At 38.5% G+C, this 23,081-nt stretch overlaps 1 protein-coding gene across 2 annotated transcripts in view; it reads right to left on the bottom strand.

Annotated features, from left to right (window-relative positions):
- The window catches only part of LOC129417557 (kinesin-like protein KIF26A), a 106,990-nt gene that overhangs the window by 40,097 nt on the left and 43,812 nt on the right, over positions 1-23,081 (bottom strand). For both annotated transcript variants that reach the window (XM_055172314.2, XM_055172315.2), the window contains exon 4: positions 19,341-19,507. In XM_055172314.2, coding sequence (XP_055028289.2) covers positions 19,341-19,507 — 167 coding nt within the window. The remainder of the gene's footprint in view (positions 1-19,340; positions 19,508-23,081) is intronic.

Below are 23,081 nucleotides of genomic sequence, written 5' to 3'. Positions count from 1 at the left end.
ACATTTTCCTTTATAGTAACAAGGTCTTTTTTCTTTCTCGGACTGCGTGGATAACAAAGCTTTGGACACTGAGGAGGATCCCAAGTCAATCAGTGCGTGTCTTCGATGTGCTTTCACGAACAGCATGGAGGACGAACATAAATGAGATACTTGGTTGTCACAGCATATAAAAGCTTCTTACACTTTAAAAAATGATGGGTTTTGGGGTCAAAATGAGACATCCAGTACATAGACAAATCATTCGGCATCACGTAAAACTGATCATAGTCCAAATTTATGAGGTCAAAAGTGAATTCTCAGTGAGATCGATGACGGCAGGAGCATTGAATGTACATTGGCTCTTTAAACAATTACTGTAGCAACTGTAATAAATGCATTATGACATCACTTCATGGGCATCGAAGGATGATGTCATCCTCTCCTCACAGCCAGTTGCCTCAAATAAGATTTAGTAGTCAGGTCAAGGGGCTGATAGCGGAAACACATGTGTCACAGACAAAGCTTTCAGCTTCTCTTCAGCTAGCCATTTCAACAATTCACTCTACAGTGAGAGTTAGCATGAGTGCGTATAAGTTTCAAATGATTGTACTCTTAAACGTATTGTAAATATGCAATATCTCTGTCATCACTTTAAGAACCAGAACAGTAGAAGATGTGTGAACAGGATTTCTTTAAATAACCGACATATGGAGTGGGCTGCACAGTAACCATAGGTTTTAAGTTTCTTTCCCACAGACGTAAGATATAGCATTGCAATTACGTTGCACAATCACATTCTAAATTAATTTTTAAATATCCATTACTTTCTTCAACCATAATACTGAATATAGTTTGATCTCAGGGAACCTGGTAGCCCCAGTATCTAACAAACTAAATCTGATCTACTGTAATAATTCAATGGCTTGGTATAGATGCTCTTTTGTTGTAAGCAGCAGGAGGGGTATGAGGGCTCTCTCAACCTCCATTACTAAACACTTCCTTCAAGCACTTCTGACCTGAGGCGTTGGTTACCCCGTAACATTATCCCTCATTAAAACGTGTACATGAGAGCACACTGTCTGAAATCTAAAAAATTGGGCATTATGTCAATACAGAATTCACCACAGGGCAGTTCTGGTCGTGTTCATTGAGCTAGTAATGTAACATATTGCCTTATCATAATGTAGTGTAGCTCATAAGAGCCATATGCCATTGATCCGATGTGTTACATATTAAGATGGTGTAAATGAAATCTAATGCACTGTAAAGTCCCTTAGTCCCCCCTTGTGGAGACAATACATGCTATGTATAAAACTGGCCTGGTCATTTATTCCAAATACATCCAAACTCCAGTGACTGTTAAGGATTTGGGATATAATACAACACTGTAAATAAGTAAAATTTTAGCTATATGGATGTTAATGTTTTGATTTATTAGCTTATACCATAGTTATATAACATATATAACTTGATTGACTGTCTAATATATATATGGGTGTGCATTATTTTCTTATACTTCAATGGCCCCTCGTCAATTATTCCCGACTTAAAAAACGTGTAAGCTTAATCAGAAAACGTTTACAGTACAGTACAGTACTAGTGACAAAATATACAGATCACAAAGTTTGCATGACATATGGTTAAACTTTCAAACCAGTATGATAACTGCTTTTTCGACATTTTGTTGCTGTGCTGCATCGTGCTAACAAGCCATCCATTTATCAGCCAAGCACAAACAAGACAGAAGCTCAAAGCCCTAAAGCCATTTAAAGACTGACAGTGTCCTGCTGAAGTGTTGTGATTCAGAAAATCATTTCTTACACAAACTCAAGCACACAAAAACCCAGGAACTTTAAACAAACAACTTCCCGGGAAAAAAATATTTGCACTGAATGTGAAGATAAAACAGTGTTTAACCTCCCTTTTGCAGTATTTTGCTCTCTTGTCATTTTATTGCCTGTTGTTTGTTCTTGGTCTCTCTCTAGTTGGTACAATGTGTATACCTGGAATCACCTACAGTATATTTAAAACCAGTTTGTCATAGCGGTTTTTCTTACCATCTGTGACTAGTTTGATTTAGGTGTACTCACAAACACACACACACACACACACACAGTACAAGAACATGACGGACAGACGCTGTTTTACTGGGATCTGGGAATTCTTTCCGCAAGCCAGTCACAGACACAGACACAAAAGAGTGACATGGTTCGTTCCGTAATAAATGCATACAAATGTTTTCTGGTAATCATCCATAGACATATTATACACTGCATTGGTCAATGAATCGCATGCTAATGGCAGTGCTATATTAGGGAGGTCGAGACTACACATTAGCACAAATATACGATATTCCTGGCGATAATTTCATAACGATAATTTTACAGATACAAAATTTCCCGATGAAGCGATAACGACAGTTCGATAAGTGATCGATAATGTTTACGCACTGTGCGTAATGTTGCGCAAGCACTTCCGGATGCGTCACGCGCTCTTGGTTTACAATCACAGTGTCAGTTAGACTTGAAGGAGTGGAGTAAGATGAGGCAAGTTATTCATTTATTAGTGGAGCCCTATGATTTTCGCATTTTTCTTTTGTGTAATGGACGTGCAAACAGGGTTCGTCAAAGCCCGGAACACAGCAGACAAAATAGGTACAGTATACTGTACTTTCTTTCAGCGTCCGCCTTGTGTGCGCACACGTCGGTACAGCTTTAAAAGTATATTTACAGGAGATTCACAAATTCAGACAACTGAAGAAAAACAGCGGATCCATCACTGCAGTTAGTATGCTCCCACAGCAATGTGACGCTCTTGACATCCATTTATCAGCATGTATAGCTCGTATATGTATGACACACGCGTGATCACTGAACAAAGTTTTCTTTCTTGTTTAAGTGAACATAAACAGCTGGATGTTTATCAGTATATTGAAACTTAAAGCAGTTTGTCTTGGGTCTTAAAGTGACAGTAGCCTGCTGCTTTCTGTGTCAGAAATGTGTTGAATTCATAACAAATATATTTACATTTAATACAGTGCCTGAACATTAAAACAAGATTTTAGTATACATGTTCTGATTAAAAAGTAGTTTAAAACCATTATTAACTGTTTTTTACAATTTTCATTCAGGAGCATAGATCTGCCTTTTAATTTGACAGGAATAAGGATTTGTTATTTATCATGATAATTATCGATATCGACTGACATGGAAAACATTTTCTTGATAATTTTTGGCCATATCACCCAGCCCTAGTATACAATGTACATGGAGTACAATGTTTTGACAAACCACATGAATTAATCAATTTTTGGATGTCTCCAAACTGTGGATGTAATATATTTATGCATAGTATGCCTTGTGCAGAGAATGAAAAGGAACATCATAAAATGCAATGGACAAAGGATAAGGTGGAATAAAATAATGAAATAAAAAATGAATAAACAGAATAAATGTAAAAAAGGGAGAGTGCACAGATATAAATATGCAGCCGAGGGCATTGGGGGGCATTGAGTATAAAATACAGAAATGTAAAATCAGAGAGTCAAAAATCTGAAAATGAGATGGAAATTAAAAAAGAAACAGGGCGAAGACCTGCAGAAAGTGTGTGTGTGAGAGAGAGAGAGAGAAAGAAGAGAGAGAGAGAGAGAGAGAGAGAGAGAGAGAGAGAGAGAGAGAGAGAGAGAGAGGTCTCAGTGCCAGTGGTAGATAGTGATAGTGAGTTATCAGTCTGGTCTTGCTGTTTTGGCTGTGAGCCAGTCAGCGTATGTCTGAGTGGAGGTAAATCATTTTAAGCCCCAGAGTAGAAAACTGAAAAATGATCGCTTGTGTCGGACCAAGCTCAGTTAGAGTTTGTTTTATTCCCTTAGTGGGTCCAGGGTGGAAATCCCCCGCTAGAGCAGAATAAATGAAGCAGTCATACTCTCAATGGAAAACAGTCTAATTAAAATAAAAAGAAACAAGAAAATCCCCAAAATTGCCGTATTGCTATATTTTGTTGGCTGTATATTTATATATAAATGTTAATCCCTTATTATTTAATTTATGCAAAGTAATTATATGAACTTTCTACATTGCATTAAAGCAGGATATGCAGGAATTATCTAAAAAAAATCTTTAAACTGTCTTTATATACCAATACATAAGTAAAATGTAAGTACTCTGAAAAAGAGAGTATAAAACTCGAGTCTCTGTAGACCTTTCAAGATTAAACACAGCTAATTAGTTCCATTCGGGACGAAACAAATGATTGGCTTGCGCGACTATCACTCTCTCTCTCGTGACCATGGCACCACCCCTGTTGCTACAGGATCTGCCCACACATGCGCACACCCGATTGATTTGAACGTGCACGAGGCACTCTAGGAAAAGCAAGAGTACGCAGAGAAAGAGCATTCAGAACTCACAGCTCCTGCATATCCAGTCAGCGAAGGCAAACAGGGCAAAAAAAGATATAAACGAAGAAATCAAACCAGAGTAAATATCGTGTGGCTTTTCCCCGAGTCGACGATGCGGTAGCTGTATTGTCTCCGGAATGTAGTCCTCATCAGAGTCAACAATGCTTTCATCATGGAAACACTTCCATGCAAAACACCTTATATGTTATGAATCTTCCACGAAATTCACCTTCATCATAGTGAACCTGTTTTTAGCTTTGTCTTATAAATATAACTAGCTCATTTGTTACCGAATCAAACAAAATATATTTTAAACTTTACCAGTATCGATATGCTAGCTAAATAGTGAGTACTAAAAGCCATCCTATTTGTTTATATTCATAGTGATAAAGTTAGGTGTATTATTACATGTGATTTTGACACGATGTTACTACATGCACCGCGCTCCTTCCTCTCCGCTCATCTCAGGTAAATGCTTCTCCCAGCAGAGCCGGCCAGCATCGCGCGTTCATGTGTTTTGGGGGCGTGGCTTTAGAAGAAACTCAGAAGGGAGGGGGTGGAGTAAATGGAAAAATTAGCTGTGTTTAAAACAGTCGTGAGAGGTCTACAGACATTCGATTTTTATACTCTCTTTTGCAGAGTACTTACATTTTACTTATGTATTGGTATATAAAGACAGTTTAAACAAATTCGGGAAAAAAGTGTTTTAGACTTTTTTTAGACTTAAACCTGCCTACTCTGCCTTTAAGTTAAAAGTGCCATTTTTTTTACTAATTCTATAGATGCCTTCACTTAAGATTGCAAATATTTCCCTTTATAGTACTGATGTCAGATGTGCAAACACTTGCTATTTTACACATAATCTATAAAACATATTGTAAATTGATGTACTGTACATGCAGAGTATCCCACCTAAAGTTACTAAAAACATATATACAGTCAACCGTATCCATACTTTTTGTATGTGTTTGTAAGAAAATAAAGTCAGTATTTGCTGACTAGCATTGTTTGCTAACAGGTAGGTGCTAATGTTGCTGCTTCCTGTGCTAGCAATGTGACTCATAAAACACTAAAATAAAAAGTGTCACCAAAACACCCAGACTTCCACACGGATTTCCACAAAGTCAAGCCCACCACCTTCAACAATGCATACAGTAAATGAAAGAGGGGACGAATTGTTTATAGAGCATGAAAAAGGCCGCAAAAAGCATATTGAAGAGGGAGTGAACGAGAAAAGCATTGTTGCCTTTTTGCCGTTTCCTCAATTACCCCCTCAATGGCATCCCTAAGCAGACAGGATATGCGGCTAATCCAGGCACCGGCTTGTTGTGGCTTAGCCACGGTAGGGAGGACAGAGTAGAAGCCATAAACGTGGCAAGGGTTTTTTGTTATTTAATGAGTTGCAGAGTTCAATCCCAGGCCCCTGGGGTAGAGCTCTTGAAAGCCACAGAATAAAGATACTAATGGGGTTGTCTTCTTTTATATATTTGAGATTATTTTCTTTTTTTATTTATGAGAAGTGTAGCCCGGCGTTCGTATAAAAGCACAGCAAGCTAACGTTTAAGGAAGATCAATTCCATTTTTGCAAAAAACTGACAGATAGCAAAGACTCGCATCTCTCACACGCACCCCTGTTCTGTTTACAAAGATTACCATCTACTTTCATCTCATCCGTGATACATCTTTTCTTTATGCACCGCTGGGATTTGCTCTACAGGTATACAACCCGCAGCATTAGGTTTCACTAAAAGGTTGTTGAGGGAAAGGAATTTAATTACAGGACAAGCACATGGATCGGTAATAATCCTGCCTACACATACTACAAAAAGTGCGACCCAATTTAGGAAGTTGTTGGTAAACTAGCTCACACTGTACTGTACGATCAGAGGATTGAGATGTTTATGAACAGGACCTTCATCTGTTCTTATACACAATTATGATGTTTCAGCCCTTTTAGGCTAAGATCTAATTGCATTTAACTGACTGTAACAAATTATGGCCACAGCGTTGCGACAGAGGGTGGCCGAGCCCTGCGGATATGCAAAGAGGACAACAAGAGCATCCTACTGCTACCAAGTCGCCCCAGAACTCATTCATTAATCTCTGTCAGGAGGGGAGGACACAAAACGCTTATTTATTTGCACTCTTTGCTCTGAGGCTTTCACAACAAACAACCCCAGTGGCTTCTGGGAGCATCAGTGCATGATGAATCAGAGGGCCTGGAAGAAGAGTGCATAAGATGAAAAGGGGGAAGAGGGAAAAAATATTAGTAAAAGTGGGTAGAGGACAGAGTCGAAATATAGATGGAAGTCATGAAGTGGATTAAGAAATGTCACAGTGCAATGAACATCCATCATGCCATTTAATGAGCCCCATCCTAAAATACGATAAATATGTCAATAGTCTTTATTGACCAAAGTCAGAAAGTCATAGACAGAATGATGGATGCGTCCCTAATCACACATAGATCATAAGTTTAATAATATAATTAAAATGACCTTACACCAGATCTAGCGAATAAATCCTTCATTATATTCAGTGGTGACCTTCACATGGCACTGGTCACACCCTGTCTGCACCAGATACATACATTGTGTCGTAACATGCTGAAAATCACTTTTGTGTCCATTGCATCCATGCACTTTAAGGAACCCACAATCAACCCTAATGCATAAAAAGACCTAATGTGCAAATGTGTATATTTGCGGGGTTTTGGAGATGAAAATAATTAGTTACAGAACATAGCGCTTATTGCGCACATTATGCAAATATTTTGTATGCATAGAAAACCCAGATTACATAGATTTGCCAAAATGTAATGCATACAACAAATACCTTTACACTGTAAGAAAAGGGTCACAAATTGTCCCTTGCTGTAACTGGGGTAGTACCCTTTTAAAAAGCAAATTTGCACCTAAAGAGTACCTCCAAAGTACATATTCATACCAAAGACTGCATATTAGTAGTAAAAGCTGCACATTAGTACCAAATGTATACATTTATACCCAAATAGTAACTATTAGGGCCTTTTTTAAAGGGTTAAGCTTAGGCTGGAAGTATAGTCCCATTTTGTACCTTAAGGTCGCGCATGCTCATACAGAAGAATGTAGTTTATAGCCCAGGAGATGCATTTCATTTTGTCGCAATGCACATGCATCCAATGTCTGCGTACATGTATGAGTCAAATAAACTACTGTGCAAGGCTGTGCATTTGACTGTGTGTGTACATTGTATTACACTGTATGTGTAAAAACAGACTATAGCCTACCCAGAGTTTAGCTTTAGAGACACTTTTTTCTTAAAGTGTGCAACAAAATAGGCTTACTGTATCACAGAATACACTTAACTTTTTACTTTCAGTGTGAAAAAATTATTAAGGAAAATTTATAGGCAGGACATTTAGTAGTATTCCATTTTAAACATAACCAGAGAAGCGAAAATGGCAATTTCAATTCCTACATGCTAGGTCATGAACAGATTATAAATGTAATCCACTCCATTTCAGACAATCTGCATGCTGAGCAGCTTTCAACAAATAAAAACATCCGATTAAACTCCACCTTGCTTGCTCATTTCCTTTCTATATTCTCCTTTTACTAAGAACCTTTATCGCTTTTGTAATATATCATAGTCAATTTTCAACTTCACAATATGCATCAATTTTCAACAAACCAAAGTGGAACTCTTGTTTGACCTGCTGAGATTTTTTAATAATTTTTTTTTAATTAGATTAGCAGTAGAATCCATTCAGCTGATCTCCGGGTCTGTCGATATCACTTTTAGCATAGCTTAGCATAATCCATTGAATCTGATTAGACCATTAGCATCGCGGTAAAAAATAACCAAAGAATTTTGATATTTTTCCTATTTAGGGAAACTAGGAACTATTTTTAGGAAGTATTTTCTCATTGTGGCATAATAATCAGGGACTTTGCTGCAGGAGGCGCAATGATATTACACAGCGCCTGAAAATAGTCCCCTGCTATTGAAAGTAACCAAGGGGACTGTTTTCGGGCAGTGCATAATATCACTACGCCTCCTGCAGCTGTTACAGCAGCAAAGTCCTTGATTATTACGCCAGAATAAGAGTATAGTTCCTAGCCACATCGCCTAGAAAATCGCAACTTTTTCCATCGGTCTTATAACACGATGTAACTACAGAAGAGTCAGGTTTTAAATAGGAAAAATATAAAAATTCTTTGGTTATTTTTCAGTGCGATGCTAATGGTCTAATCAGATTCAATGGATTGTGCTAAGCTATGCTAAAAGTGGTATTGCCATACCCGGAGATCAGCTGAATGGATTTCAAAATGGTAAAAATCAAATGTTTAACTCTAGGGGAGCTGGAAAATGAGCATATTTTCAAAAAAAGTGAAATGTCCCTTTAAACGCATACGACTGCATTTTTGGCCAAAAAGTTGCTACCCATTTTTTACACAAACCTTTCCAGCCTCGGTGAACCCCTCTGTATAAGTGTATCCATAATGACATGCAAGAGGGAACTCATTAAGCTCTATAAAATTATGTTTGAGTGGCATTACAGCATTCTGCATGAATAAGTATGAACTGCGCACTTGGGTGGTATTGGGCCGGGAGATCATGTTGAAAACAAATTAGACGTAATGCTGTTTTGAGATTTTTTTTGCTCAGGAGCTTAACCGGGTGGATCGTGGTGGGATTGTGGGCTGTAGCTTTTGTTCTCTCCAGCCACAACAGAGGATATACAGGCTGGATGACCTCATGGGAATTTTCAACATCAAACACATCCGCGGTCTGAAAACACAATAGGTAATAAACCCCTAAACGTATATCCCACTCGTTCTGGTAACGCAATTAATAACCTCTGTTTATCTGATCTGTATTCCATAAATCCAGCCAACAGGAGACCTCTTTAGAAGATCTGTTGATTCCATCTTCTGCCGTGTTTACTGTTTTCCCCTTGTGAAATGCCTGCAATTGTTATTTAGGGTCTTCTTTATTCAACATTTATGAAAGCAGTAAATAGAAGCCTTGAGAAGGTAAATATAATAGGAGCGGTGATTCGTCTGTCATGTTAACTGTGCGCTAAAGCAATACGGAATCAGTCCTTGGTACTCTACTTCACCGTGGGAAGTCTGAATGCAACTAAAGTCTCTATTGAGACTGCAACAAATATGTTTTTCAGACAATATACAGGAAATAAACTATAAATCTCATTTAAAACAAAATGCCTGCAAACATCGCTTCTCCAACTGACCTCCTCAGCACTTTCAACTTGACTGATTTGACAGGATTTCCTCTAAAATGTGTCACAGTAAACATTAGCTCTCCTGCAGCCCCCTATCATTTGTGTCCACATACATGAATCGGGAGATCTGTGTTGTCTGGGGGTTCGTTGATGCCTGCTGCTCGTCTTTTGGTGGCTCTATGCGAGTGGGCTGGCTGGTGTTCATGACACAGCAGTTTGTGTGGCTTTTCCCTGAGCTGTCACAGACCTCAGATCTCCCACTGTAAGCATTAAAATACCAAATGTTTGCGGTATCCCTTATGGTTCATTTAGGATTCCTGGTTTATGAGGGGTTTACACCACAGCCCTTTTAAATGCTGAATGCCCTTATGAGGCTTTTGACCACTTTGCATTGTAAATGTTACGGAAAAAATGGTGCATTCTTGAATCTGTATGTACTCTTGTAAATGTGTGAGCCTTAGTACCTCATAGTCTGATTTATGTCTCATATTTACATCCATCTTGAGTAATTTAATCACAACTGGACAGCGCTAACATTTGATGTGATCATGTTATACATAATAACTGTGCTACAACAAGGATTTAACATGTTTCCTGCTACTGTAAGTATGCCTTAAAAATCACAATAAATGATATATATCGGAGCTTCCTCTAAAAAAATATTAACACAATCTAATCACAAGGGATCTTTGGAGCATTTTAGACACACCGGGTGTAAATGGAAATCTATCTCGGCTGACCACCTGAGAACGGATCATCTGAGGCAGATGTCAACACCAGGTGTAAATGGCTCCAGATGTCACGCCACTGACCAGTCTCCTCAGGTTTCATGAGATTTCTCCCAGACAAACACCACAAATGTGGTGATGCCTTCATCACAGAGCTGATGAGGAGGCACATTCTTCACTATGTAACACGTAAACTCAGCAAGATGTAGTTTATATGTCTAAAATGAATTGCTGTCGCTACACTTCTAAACAGAGTGAGCAGTTAACAAAAACAAGTTGACCATAGAACAAGCAAGGAAAGATTAAGAGACGTGACATATGAGAGAGAAGCCATTGTGATGCTAAAACGCTGACAGTACATTTGTTTCACAAGCGCTTCAAAGGTGAGTCTGCCTCCTTTCAGACAAAACAAAGGAGCTTTAGTGTTCTTCATGTTTCTATGAAGGTGATAATCACCCTAGTGAAAACTGTTTGGGCTGAGACTCACAAAATAAGGGTTATTCACAGAACCTGGGGGGGTGTAAAAAGCAGGAAGATGGGAGACAATGAAGAAAGTGGGTGAGAAACATTAAGGGGAGGTGGTCATAGGTTGTGGGGAAGACATTCGGGAGGGCAGCCTTTGTTTTAGTAAAGGTGTGGAGATGAAGGTACATATTCCATTCCTCTATATTTGAAGAGTTTAGTTACAAACCGCAATAAACGGCATTTTAAAAATGTGTTACTGACAAAGCAGTATAGTATAAGGTCAGTACTAAAAAATAAATTCTTAATTTTACGCAAAATCTGATATCCGCCGTGTTATTCTGTCATCTTTTCTCCCTTTATTCCAAACCACGACAAACGCCAGTCCTCCCTTTCTGCAGAATGCAATAAACCAATCGCAGCGCACCATTCCATGCATTGTAAACAATAATGGTGGTGCTTTGAATACACACTTAATCCTAGTTTTCCTCATCTACTTGGTACTTTGGGATCAACAAACAAACAAAAACAAAATAGTAATTTTATGGCATTGATAAACCTGTGGTGGTTTTCTGTGGCGGGGAAGAAACGTAAGTCATCAAAATCGAATAATTTATGTGAGAGGCAAGCTTCTGTCATGCTAACACATTGACCCCAGGGGATCTTATGAAAAACTTCCCATTATTTTACTCAAAGTCAACAAAAATCGAGCAGGATCAAAACATTTTACAGCTGATCGCTGTCAAAAAAGTTCAGCGACGACGTCCCAAGGATGACAGCAGCAATGAGAGTGTTCTTAATATGACAAAGTATATGTTTTGATTAATGCCATTAATGTTTTTTTTTATCAATGTATACCACTAGTCAACTAAATGAATATAACATGGCAAAGATGAAAACACATTTATATATTGATTCAATCGATTTATTGCATTTTGAAAAAAAACTTGGATTTATTGCATTTTGCGGGGAAAATAATAGTTTTTTTATAATAAATCGTTGAAAATCAAATTATGGATTTGAATTTTGAATGTTAATATAACCTAAAGATGCTATGTGAAAGTTTATAACACAAAATAGTGGTTTTCATCTTGTCACTTTTTTTGGTATAGAAAACACATTTTTGCCCAAATTAGTCAAAATTGATTTTTTGTATATACAAAACATAAATTCTATATATATGAATAAAACACAAATTCTAAAATCCTAAAGGCCCTAAAGTATGCCTTCGTTTCCTTTGATTATTAGATGTGTTGAACGGATACATTTTGTGAGATTGATCAATATAGTGATGAAGCTAATTGCTATAAAACATTAAGATACAGAAAATGGAAGGCATGAGTACAAAGTAAAAACACATATTTAAAAAAAACTTTGTAAATTGGTGTGATTCACGATCGACCCATTTGGACAACCCCTGAGGATAGGAAGAAAGATTGTCTCGAGCAGATCCCTGGGGCTCCTGACCGGAGTGATAGATCCATCAACACCTCCATCATCCACCCCCATCCAAACCACACACCAGAACAGCTCACGACCCACAGCAGGCTCTTCACACCTGGACTTATCTGCTCCCAAAGTACACCCCTCCTTCACAACCTCCACTTCTCAAGTACCAGACTCAGCTGCTCCATGACCATTATACAAACACGCAGATCATCACGCACAAACACATACACACACTTACAGACAAACTCAAGCTTGACAGTCTGATTAGGACCGGTGAACACCAGCTGGTGCTTAGGCAGCAAAGTAAATACAGGGTAAAGCAACAAGGTACAGCCAAAGACAGCACAGGCAACAAATAAAATCTTACTCAAATCAGAAGACAGTAATCAGTGAAGTTCATTTTAATGGACAAAGATTAATCCAGGACTAGGCCTTAGTTAAAGTAGGACATACCTTACAAAAATCAATACTGGTCACATCTGGAGACAAAACAATGGCACTGATATATGTTAAGTATATATGCAAAACGTTTTTAAATTAAACATGCATTTTAGTCTGGGACTAGGCCGGAAACCGTCCCCTGGCCGGAAAACGTCCCTAAATGTTTAAGGATAAAAAAGTTTTTTACAGCTCTTCAACGAAAATTTGGATGCATAAAATACTTAAAGAAGTATCAAGAAGTACGCAGAAGTGTTCACAAAATCGCAGAAGATTGTATTCAGGTAATACTATGGTATTATAAGGATAAGGATTGTGTCAACTAGATTAAAAAAAACATGAGTCTTATGGATACTCAAGTCAGATGTGCAATTGTCTGGGTCTTTTTAACAAACACTACAGAATTTTTAACAAACTACAACAGCATAAAGTTTAAACATTGCACCTTTGCAAACACTGGTACAGTTACTCACTTCAGTTTCATGCTGGCGTTCCATCTACTTTCATCCACAGTCCACGGTTTTCTCTCCCTGCAGTTGGGAGCTGTAGATTGGGGCATTAGTCCGAGTCTGCCCACCATGAGTGGATATTTTTGTGGGTTCACCTCAATGCCTACCAGTTTACAACCACATGAGTTTCTTCGGGCTAACTGCACATTGATACATGTGTTTGCCTCTATCAGCCTTAGAGCTCATTCACACTGCAGTGTCCGTGGTTCCCAGATCCTGTCACACAGCTGCGCAGCAGGGCCCGGCTCCGCTCCAGGGCCTCGACCACTCAGCATTAATCTGTTTTCCCAATTTGTCCCTGACAGGGATTAGTGCTGTCACTCAACAAGCAGCCAGCCACACGGATCATTTGCCTGTTTTTATCTCCACAACTCTTTTTCTCTGTGTACTTTATCTCTCCATCTCTCCGTGTCAGTCTCTCTCTCCCTGTAATCCTCTGCAGTGATGGGTGGCCTACGGAGCCAATGTTATCAGCTTAGCTGAGTGCTGTTGTGGACGTGTACGCAAGATTTCTCAATGCCCTTTTCCTCTTTCACCCACCTCTCTACTCCACAGTCAACCATCCCCCCATTAAGCCCTGCCCCTTACTGTCTCCATTAGCTTTGACACTGCATGTGGGTAGGAAGGTGAATGGCATTCCCTTGTTAACAACTCTGGGGATGCATTTTCATTATTGTCCCTTTACAGCAGGAGAAGGAAGCTAATCTTCCTAACAATGAGATTAAACTGATGCATTTATGTACCTAATTGACTTTAAATTGGAGCACGCAGTGAGCATCCAAGAATTAGGGTCGTAAACGGGTAAGTACCCAAATGTATCAACTGACCTTTCACTACAAGAGGAAGACTTGTTAAATATCTACTAAGTTGTTAGCAGTTATGCACTCATGAAAGGCCACTTCAAAGCTTTGTATTTTTCTGGCGAGCATACAAATGTGAAATTAAACAAAACCATTTAAAGGAGGTGAAATCTAATTTGGATTTAGACACGTCGACTAGCGTCTATTTCGCTTTGCAATTGCGTTCATTTGAGGGATAGCACAAACATGCCACAAATGTACTTTCAGAAAAACATTTGTTTCTATGGTTGCTCCCTAAGGCTGGGGTAACAAAGCACTTTGGCAGTTTCGTTGGCTACTCACCTCATCTGGTGACAGTCTGGATTGTTCTACGTATAATTATGGTGGAATGTTTACTCCAATCATAGTCATTACCGTTGAGCTCACCTGGACGGGCGGCTGAAAATGAGAACAGGGCCATAAAAACATTTCACTGCATGTTATGCTCGATGCCACTGCAGGTCCGCATACCGCCAAACAGCTGTCCAATGTGCATGCTGACCTGCACACATGCGTGCACAAGCATGTATGATGTTTTTACACATACTTAACATTTCCTGAAGCTTAAAAACCCTTTCACATTGAAAACTCATCACATACACACCAAAGCTTTTACCATTCATTGAGCATGGACAGCTCCGCACACACAAACCCTATTTTCTTTCTCTCAACCCGTTTGGAGTCAATAGAGCATGTGGCCATCTAAAACAGTCATATCCTTTTAATCAGTTCTACCTCAACTCCCATCTAGCACAAGCAGATGGTTCACTCATACAGTACGACCTCACACACAACGCAATAGCTTTGCAGTTCTGAGCCTTTCATTTTGTGGAGCACTGAGGTGGAATAGCCAAACACACCAGACTGCTGATTGTGACAGTGCCTCCCAGAGCTATGAGACTTTGTGTCTGTATTCATTACAGGAGCCAGCTAGAATGTCAATACACCGATCATATGCTTCGTCACACTGGAACATATGCTGAAGGGGAGGGTTAACGCAAAGTCAACTTTCTTAGCCAGGCATCTACATGCCATCCGCTCCTCGATTTCTATGCTGTCTACCCACTACTGTTTACACACTTAATGCTGCATAAAAGGTTGAATCACCCTTTGCAGTCAAAAATCCCCTTCAAAATATACAGTGGCAGGACTATTGTTTAGTGATGTATTAATGCTAGATACCATAAAGAAGGTAATTAATAATCAAAATTAATGATGGTGGGAGTGATTTTCTCTTTTGCTTATTTTATTTGGTGCCAGCAGTGGTGCAGAAATGGCGCTTCTCGTTTAAAAAACGTTACCAACAAACATACACAACAGATAAAGGAGATTTTCGTGCAACAACGTACCCAGATGTTTTTGGAAGCCTGATAACCACACTAAAGATATTCAGGAGATTGAAACAGATTGACATCCCCTGTTGCTTTCTTCTCTGCTGTGCTCCTCTAATTAAAGTGTAATTAACAATTTATTTACAAAAAGATCCACCTTACAAGCATGTTAAAGGGCCAATGCATATCACTGCAGATCTCGACATTCAGCATTGGCTCTTACTTTAAATGTGGACATTTAAATGGCTCCCTCAGAAGATGCTCACATTAAAGGACAAGTTTGGTATTTTACACTTAAAGCCCTGTTTTCAGATTGTTTATGATGAAATAGAACGGTTTTGACTGTAATTTGGATAAATGATGCTGTCCCGAGAATTTTCGGGTGTTTGTTCTATCACCTCCCACCTCTACAATGGGTGTATAGGTGCACTGGAACAATCCTTCCTAAAATGCATTAAACTTTCGTTTACAAAGACGTGAAACTCACAGAGTGGTCAGGGGTGTTCACTGATATGCTCACACAAAAATCGCTGCTTAAGATGCTTTCCAACAGGTTTTATCATAGTTTTTGTCCAACTCCATTAACTTGTATTAGATGTGCTGTGAGGTACGGTATTACTCCACACCGGGAACTTTGTTTGTATTCTTGCAATTGGCAAAGGCAGGTTATCGCCACCAACTGGGCTGGAGTGTCTATGATTCAAGCTCTCAACGGAAGAATATACGGGTGTGAGGCATTTGGAAAATAGGTCCACAAGTTTACAACGATTGCTAAAACACCTGTTGGAAAGCATCTTTTGCAGCGATTTTTGTGTGAGCATATCAGTGAACACCCCTGACCACTCGGTGACTTTCACGTCTTTGTAAACGAAAGTTTAATGCATTTTAGGAAGGATTGTTCCAGTGCACTTATACAACCATTGTAGAGGTGGGAGGTGATAGAACAAACACCCGAAAATTCTCGGGACACCATCATATGTCCAAATTTTAGTCAAAACCTAGTCTATTTCATCATAAACAATCTGAAAACATGGCTTTAAGTGTAAAATACCGAACTTGTCCTTTAATGCTTTTTATTTTTCTCCAAATGTCTGTAAAGTTCCCTGAATGACTTATTAGTTTTTGTAAAACTTATTTAGTGTAAAATGATAGAGACTGACTCGTTGACGTGAGGGCGCTGGTGCAGAATTCGCAGTGTTGCCAAATCCCATTATTAAAAATCCTCTTTAGAAGTAGTGTTTTAGCAATTAATAAGACACTTTGGGATATTTATAAAGTGATGATTAGGTGTAGATTATTTTTAGCGATTTCTCTATTTATTTCTGAAGGACAAGGTTTGGACTTACTTTGTTCTTTATGGCCTATTATTTTTGTTTGTTTTTCGTACTAATATCTGGCAACACTGGGTGACCAGCACCTTAACTGACTATTTAAAAAATAAGGCGCATCATTCAGCACGGCAGGTTATATTGAGTAGAATTCGCTCTTTAATTGATATTTCATGTATGAAAACATTATATTACAGTTTAATTTATCCTCATATTTTGTATTGTAATATTGTTTGGGGTGCAACATGCCAAACATATTTAAATAAGATTTTATTAATACAAAAGAAATTCTTAAGAATAATGAGTAACTCAAATAGATTGTCATCATCTGCTCCGCTTTTCATAAAATATAATATCTTGACAATATTTAATGTTAACATCTATTGCATAAACATCTTTATGTATAAGTATGTGAATATGGCAAAAATTATGCCCAGAGCTTTTAAAAACTTTTTCATGTATTCTTCGGATATTCATGCCTACTCCACAAGGCGCTGCAAAGATTTTGATCTTCCTTTTTGTAGAACTACAGCTAATCAATCTACACTAAAATACAGAGGGCCTTTCCTATGGAATCATTTAGATTCTGCATTAAAGACTAAAATCACTTTAACCTCTTTTAAAGGAGAATTGAAAAAATTTTTTATATACAAATAAGTTTATTTTGTAAATTTGTTATATTAAAATGATTTATGTATTGATTGTATTGTCTTGTTTGATCATGTAATATTATGTTTCATTTAATGAGATTTCGGGGAGGTGGTTTTATAAGACCTTAGGGTCTTCTCACTCTCTCCCGCACAGTATTTTTTTTTTTTTTTTGCTTTTTTTCTTTTGTTTCCTTTTATGGATTTATTAAAGTTGTATTTTAAATGTGCAAATAAACAAATCAAATCAAATCAAACAATACTAAATTGGGTAAGACAAAAGCAGTAATCATCATGATTGTGTCTGTAAGAGTATCAACTATATCAACACTATTAAAAAAAAGAAATATAAAATGTATCAATTGTTAACAACCCAAGCATAAAAAGCTTATCTTAACAGGACATAAGCCTTAAGAATTCTATGTAATTTCATTTAATTTAATTTAGGAGTTAACCTTTAACAAAGTCATTCTGAAAACATTCATAAAAGCCCTAAACAAAGTTCTTGTTTAGTATCTTGGAAAGTTTTAATAACATTGCTTATTAAAATGATTTACAATAACAAGCATTGTTGCATTAAAAATAAATACATTTTCTATCCACATTTTCAGTCCACCCCCAAAACAGACAGACAGAGTGTGTACCCAAAGTGTAAAATGGCAAAAAAGGTTAAGACAGAACACATTAGACCCCAGGTAAAAATAAAGTATACTTCAATGTACTAAAACTACACTTAAATACTAGCAAGTACATTTGTAAGTTATGTTAAGTTGTAAAGTTATGCTACAAATACACTAATTAAAAGTAAAATTCTACTTTAGTAGTACTTCAATGCACCTGAAAAAGTATAGTACAGTATATTAAACGTAAATACCAATAATTCTAAAATAAATTTTTAAGTGTATTAAAATAAATGGTGTCTCAAAATAAAAAAAATGTTCTTAAGTTATTCTTAAGAAGTACTAAATACAAATTTGGTATATTGATATATTAGCTTCAAAATTAATGCACGAAATTGTACATTTAATAACTGTACTTTAAAAAGTGTTTTTTAGTGCACTTTTTCACCTGGGATAGCTTTTGTTAACTCTTACCCCTCCCTGGACCTCACTAATTTCCAAACCCTGGCTATGGCCATGATACAATTTAGGATACTCTGCAATACTAGTTTACATTTATTAGCTTTTGCTGTATTAAAGTAAAGGTTATGTGTGTCCTCAGTGGTGTGTGTAGTGGTGCCTGAAGAAGTGAGTATACTGTTAATTTATGACACAATTTATTTAAAGCAGAAGTGGGTATAGCCCATGCCATCTAATATGAAGTGGGTTTACTCTGTATACCTATGTATATCCTGCACTACACCACTATGTTTCCTAATCTTTTGACTACTATTCCAGGAACGCAACTCATTCCGAACAACAACATCAAAATTCTTGGCACGTGTCAGTATTTGGGATGAAACATGAGGTGGTACCCGACAAAATTTCCTGCTGCTTTCAGCCAGGAGTTAAATTAAGAAGGGAAAACAAATATATTTTCTCTCTCTCTTTCAGTCTTTCTGTGACATAGCAGCCTCATATCCGCTCTTTTGAGAACAACTCCAAAGAAAACAGACAAGCAAAATAAATCAGAGCACAAAAATTAACCTTGTTCTACATGGGGTCAGGTCTGTCTGTTGTGTCAGATTGACCTGGATGTGCTTGGGCAGGTGGCAATATCCCAAGCGGATTTGAAGACTGGGCTGTCTGAGTTCTCCACCCAGGGAAAGGCCCACTGATCACTCTTTAATGTCCCATGTTGTCAGTTGGCTTGGGGACAATGTCATATGTACTTTCCAGGACTATTCTAGAGATGTTCCTATAACCCGCCCAATAGCATATCGCATAATAACAAGTGCAAAACCTGCATAGTCTGCTCATACGTAAAGAAGAGTACCAAAGGCATCTAAGAAAAAACATGCATGGCCACATTCAAGCTAATGTCAAGCAAATTCAATGATTTTCTTACTTGATGAAGAAGGATGTTGTAGCTGAGCTTGGCTGCTGGATGGAAGAGGACACGTCCTGGCCAAACTGAACCGGGCTTTTCCGTCTGGAGGGTGTTAGAGACACTCTAGAGATGGATGTGTCTGAGGACGAGTCGCTCTGTTCTCCTTGACTCATGAGGGCTTGTGTCTGAGGAGGAAAAGAGAGATGCTTCACACTTGTTTGCAGCTGTAAGGGCGCACTCACATTATCCAAATCAAAATTCTTGGGGAGAAGGAAGGGGAGACAATCGCAATCTGGCACGGTTCATTTGTGTTAGGTATATTATGAGTGCGCCCTAAGAATCCTGCACCTAGGCCATGAAGTATCACACCTTAAAACGTAGGTTTGCTAACAGCTAGACAAAGTAGAGCAGGTTATTACATGGAACAAAAGCCGGTTCCTTGAATTATGTTTTAAAGGTCACATTTAAGAGTTAAAACAATTACGTACATGCATTTATCGAAAATTACACAAGCAAAGACATAAAAAATGCCACCAGGGAGGAGCAGAGATTGAGCTGGTTTACATATAGTGTCCACTTCTAAGCCAGAGATAGATGTGGATTCAGATGTGGATCCATCAGGGCTTTCATGACTTATATACAGTAGGGAGGTGGTTGACTGATCTTGCGAAAAGCAACCATGTAAAGAAGCTACTGACTCCAGTGAAATCTAAACAGCAAATCAGTGAAAGAACTGAGATTTCGAGTAAGTTTTATATTTGAAATGTACATAGTCTTGCATGTCAAAGCCTTTTCACAAATCAAAAAGTTTTTAGAATGACGTCTAGTCCCTGCTCGCCCCTCAAACTGAAACCATTAATTTAGGGACGTTTTCATTATTTTACCAGAGCCGCTCTTTGTCTCTGAGGCCTGTGAGTAAGTGAGCAGCTTAAACCCACAATCAATATGACCTGTCAAGTGGTTGTTTTGTATGAAGGCAGCACGCAAAGAACCCACAGGTAAGGTTGGGCTTTATCCAAGAGTCTGGCATGAGTTAAACAGATTGAGCAACTGACATCTACGTTGTGGTGGCTGTGCATAATGGCTGGCTTCGTGTTTGCTCTGGATTGATGTCTGGCAACTAAAATAACAGCATTAAGAATCGGTTTATGAAGCATATGCCATCCAATGTGCCCGATGTGTCGACATAACTGACAGGAAGCCTATTTATATAGCTAGCATGACATATGAGCGCCATACATTACAGAACCGCAGACACGTGGTGGTATCATTCCAACAGATAAAGCCAGACAAGCAGCGTCCAGTTTGAGATGTTTCTAATCTGCACTTTGTTGAACTTGGTTGAGAAAATACAATTACCTCAAGCTGCAATTGAGTTTCGAGAGAGTTCTAATCAAAGCAGAACAAATGATTTTTGATTTTGTTTATGTCTGTTTATTCAAACGCCTCAGGCTTGTGTTTATGTCTGTAATTGTCTTCTGTTTATAGTGCAAGTCAATAATTATGTCTGTCAATTTGGTTGTGGAGCTGACAAATGCGTGGTTCAAAATAACATGGAATGCATGACTAAAATTTCGATTAGTTTTTTGACAATGAACACAGTTGATAACTGTCAAAGCCGTTTTTATATAAGCAATAGTTTACAGCTGTCGACTTTAAAAAAGAAAAGTACATTTTCTGAAAAGTCAGAAAGGCATAAATGAACACAACACTCGTGCAGTCATCAATGCAAAAAAACATCAATGCTGGATCAGTGACATGACAAGGAATCATATCCCAGCACATGGCATTCCGCTTTCAGATGAGGCGCGATAAATCAAAACTGCGTCACACTGAGAACGAATGGTGGCTGTCTGGACGGCACATTAAACCCCCATGCACAGATAAGGATGAAATGAGTGTCAGATGACACATCACCAAGACGGTTAAATGGGCCTCACAGTAGGGGTGATACCGAATTTGGAAAGCACAAATGCAGACATTAGGCATAAGCTTGTGTGCACGCACACTGCAGCAGCTGTCAACCGAACACTGTGGGTTTTTGAGGACTTAAGCCCTCCAGTCAAGCAGTTTTCATGTGTGTCAGACATGGAGCATGAGGTGAGCATGCTGTATCCCCAGGTCGGGTCATTAAAGTACAGCTGCAGCGTGCTTAGAGCGCTCGATAAAATCAGGTATTCCCTACACCCTCACCAGAAAATCCAACTATCAACATCTGATTCAGAATTTCTTAGATGAAAAGAAGCAGGATATCATCTCTCTTTTTCTTCAGCTCAGGCAGTGCACAGTCTGTTCAAGCTGCTTAAGGATTCCTGGTCTTGCGCTCCCAGTAGGCCAGTAGGTCATTTCAACCCATTCGATACTCCGGTGGAAAATCCCACTTCGCTCTGCTCTAATAATTTTATCTGCCATCTACAAAAGCAATAAAGCTGACATAATGTCAGCTCAAGACGTTTTCAAGTTGAAACTCATCAGGTTTCAGTCAAATGTTTTCGTTTCTTTAAAGCACGTCATAAAGAGGCTATAAACTATATTGAGACAAACTATTAATCACAGCCTTGTCTGTCATTTTAGATAGATAACTGTGATAGATATACGGCAAGCTTAAAGGCAACATGACGCTGCATTAGCAATCGTTTTATTTTTCTGTGTAACCTGTTAAACGGGATATTCGTTGAATATGACATGTTTTTGTTTTATCTAACAGGCATTGATCTGTGAATTGGGCATATCAGAATAGGTCAGCATAGCTAGCCAAACATAACTTTTTTATGACCGATCACTGGAGATGATGAGTTTAAAAATAAATAGACATTATGATGTCATTACACTCTAAATAAATGCTGTGTTTTTTTCAAACCAGCATTGTGTCAGAATGGGACAAACCCAACTTGTTTGGTTGTAATTTAATCTGTTCTGCATTGTTTTAGCTCTAAAAGCTGGGGTTGTTTTAACCCATTGTTGGATCGAATATTAATATTTTATGGGTTATGAGGAATGAGGAGGGTTGTTCAGTGCCTCTGCATTTGTCATACGTCAATAAAAAAAGTGTGTACACAACATTAATACTCTCGTTTGCATGCAGAGGGGTCTAATGCTGCGTTCACACCAGCCGTGGTAGAGGCGTCAAGCATGAGTGATTTCAATGTTAAGTCAATGTGAAGAGGCGTTGACGTTCGTCTAGAGGTCTCGCGGCGCGAATGAGGCATTTAGTGCAGCGCATTAGACGCGATTCCGCCTCATTCGCGAATGGCACGAATTGAAAAATGTGAACTGTGGCGGAAAAATGCGCCACATTAACCAATCAGGAGCTTGCTCTAATAGTGACGTGATTACAGGAAGCAAGCGGAGTCGCAGAAGCCCCTCACATGACGTGAATTCCCGCGTGAATGTCTCGATGACTAGAATTTCACGAGTGAATGAAGCGAGTAAACTCAAAATGTTCAAGCGGCAAACTAGACGTGGTAGACGCGAATTTGATGTATCAAACGCAGCTGTGTGAACCCACAGTAAGGGGCTGGCTGTTTATACCTGGTATTAAGATGCGTTTCCGTCAATCGGACCACAAGTGGATGAGAGAGACACATTCACGTTTACACCTGCCATTTTAATCCTTCTCTTTTGTCCATTTTCAACTGCTTCTGATCCTGATTACTTTGAGGGGATGGTCTGTGGAGACTGTTGGCATTGGCAAGTCCCTCTGATTTTGTTTAAACATGGGCAGGAGAAATTACACGTTTAAATTGATGCAAACTAATA

The sequence above is a fragment of the Misgurnus anguillicaudatus genome, unplaced genomic scaffold, assembly GCF_027580225.2.
Source record: "Misgurnus anguillicaudatus unplaced genomic scaffold, ASM2758022v2 HiC_scaffold_28, whole genome shotgun sequence".
Classification (NCBI taxonomy): domain Eukaryota; kingdom Metazoa; phylum Chordata; class Actinopteri; order Cypriniformes; family Cobitidae; genus Misgurnus; species Misgurnus anguillicaudatus.
This window is presented reverse-complemented; position numbering and strand designations above follow the sequence as displayed.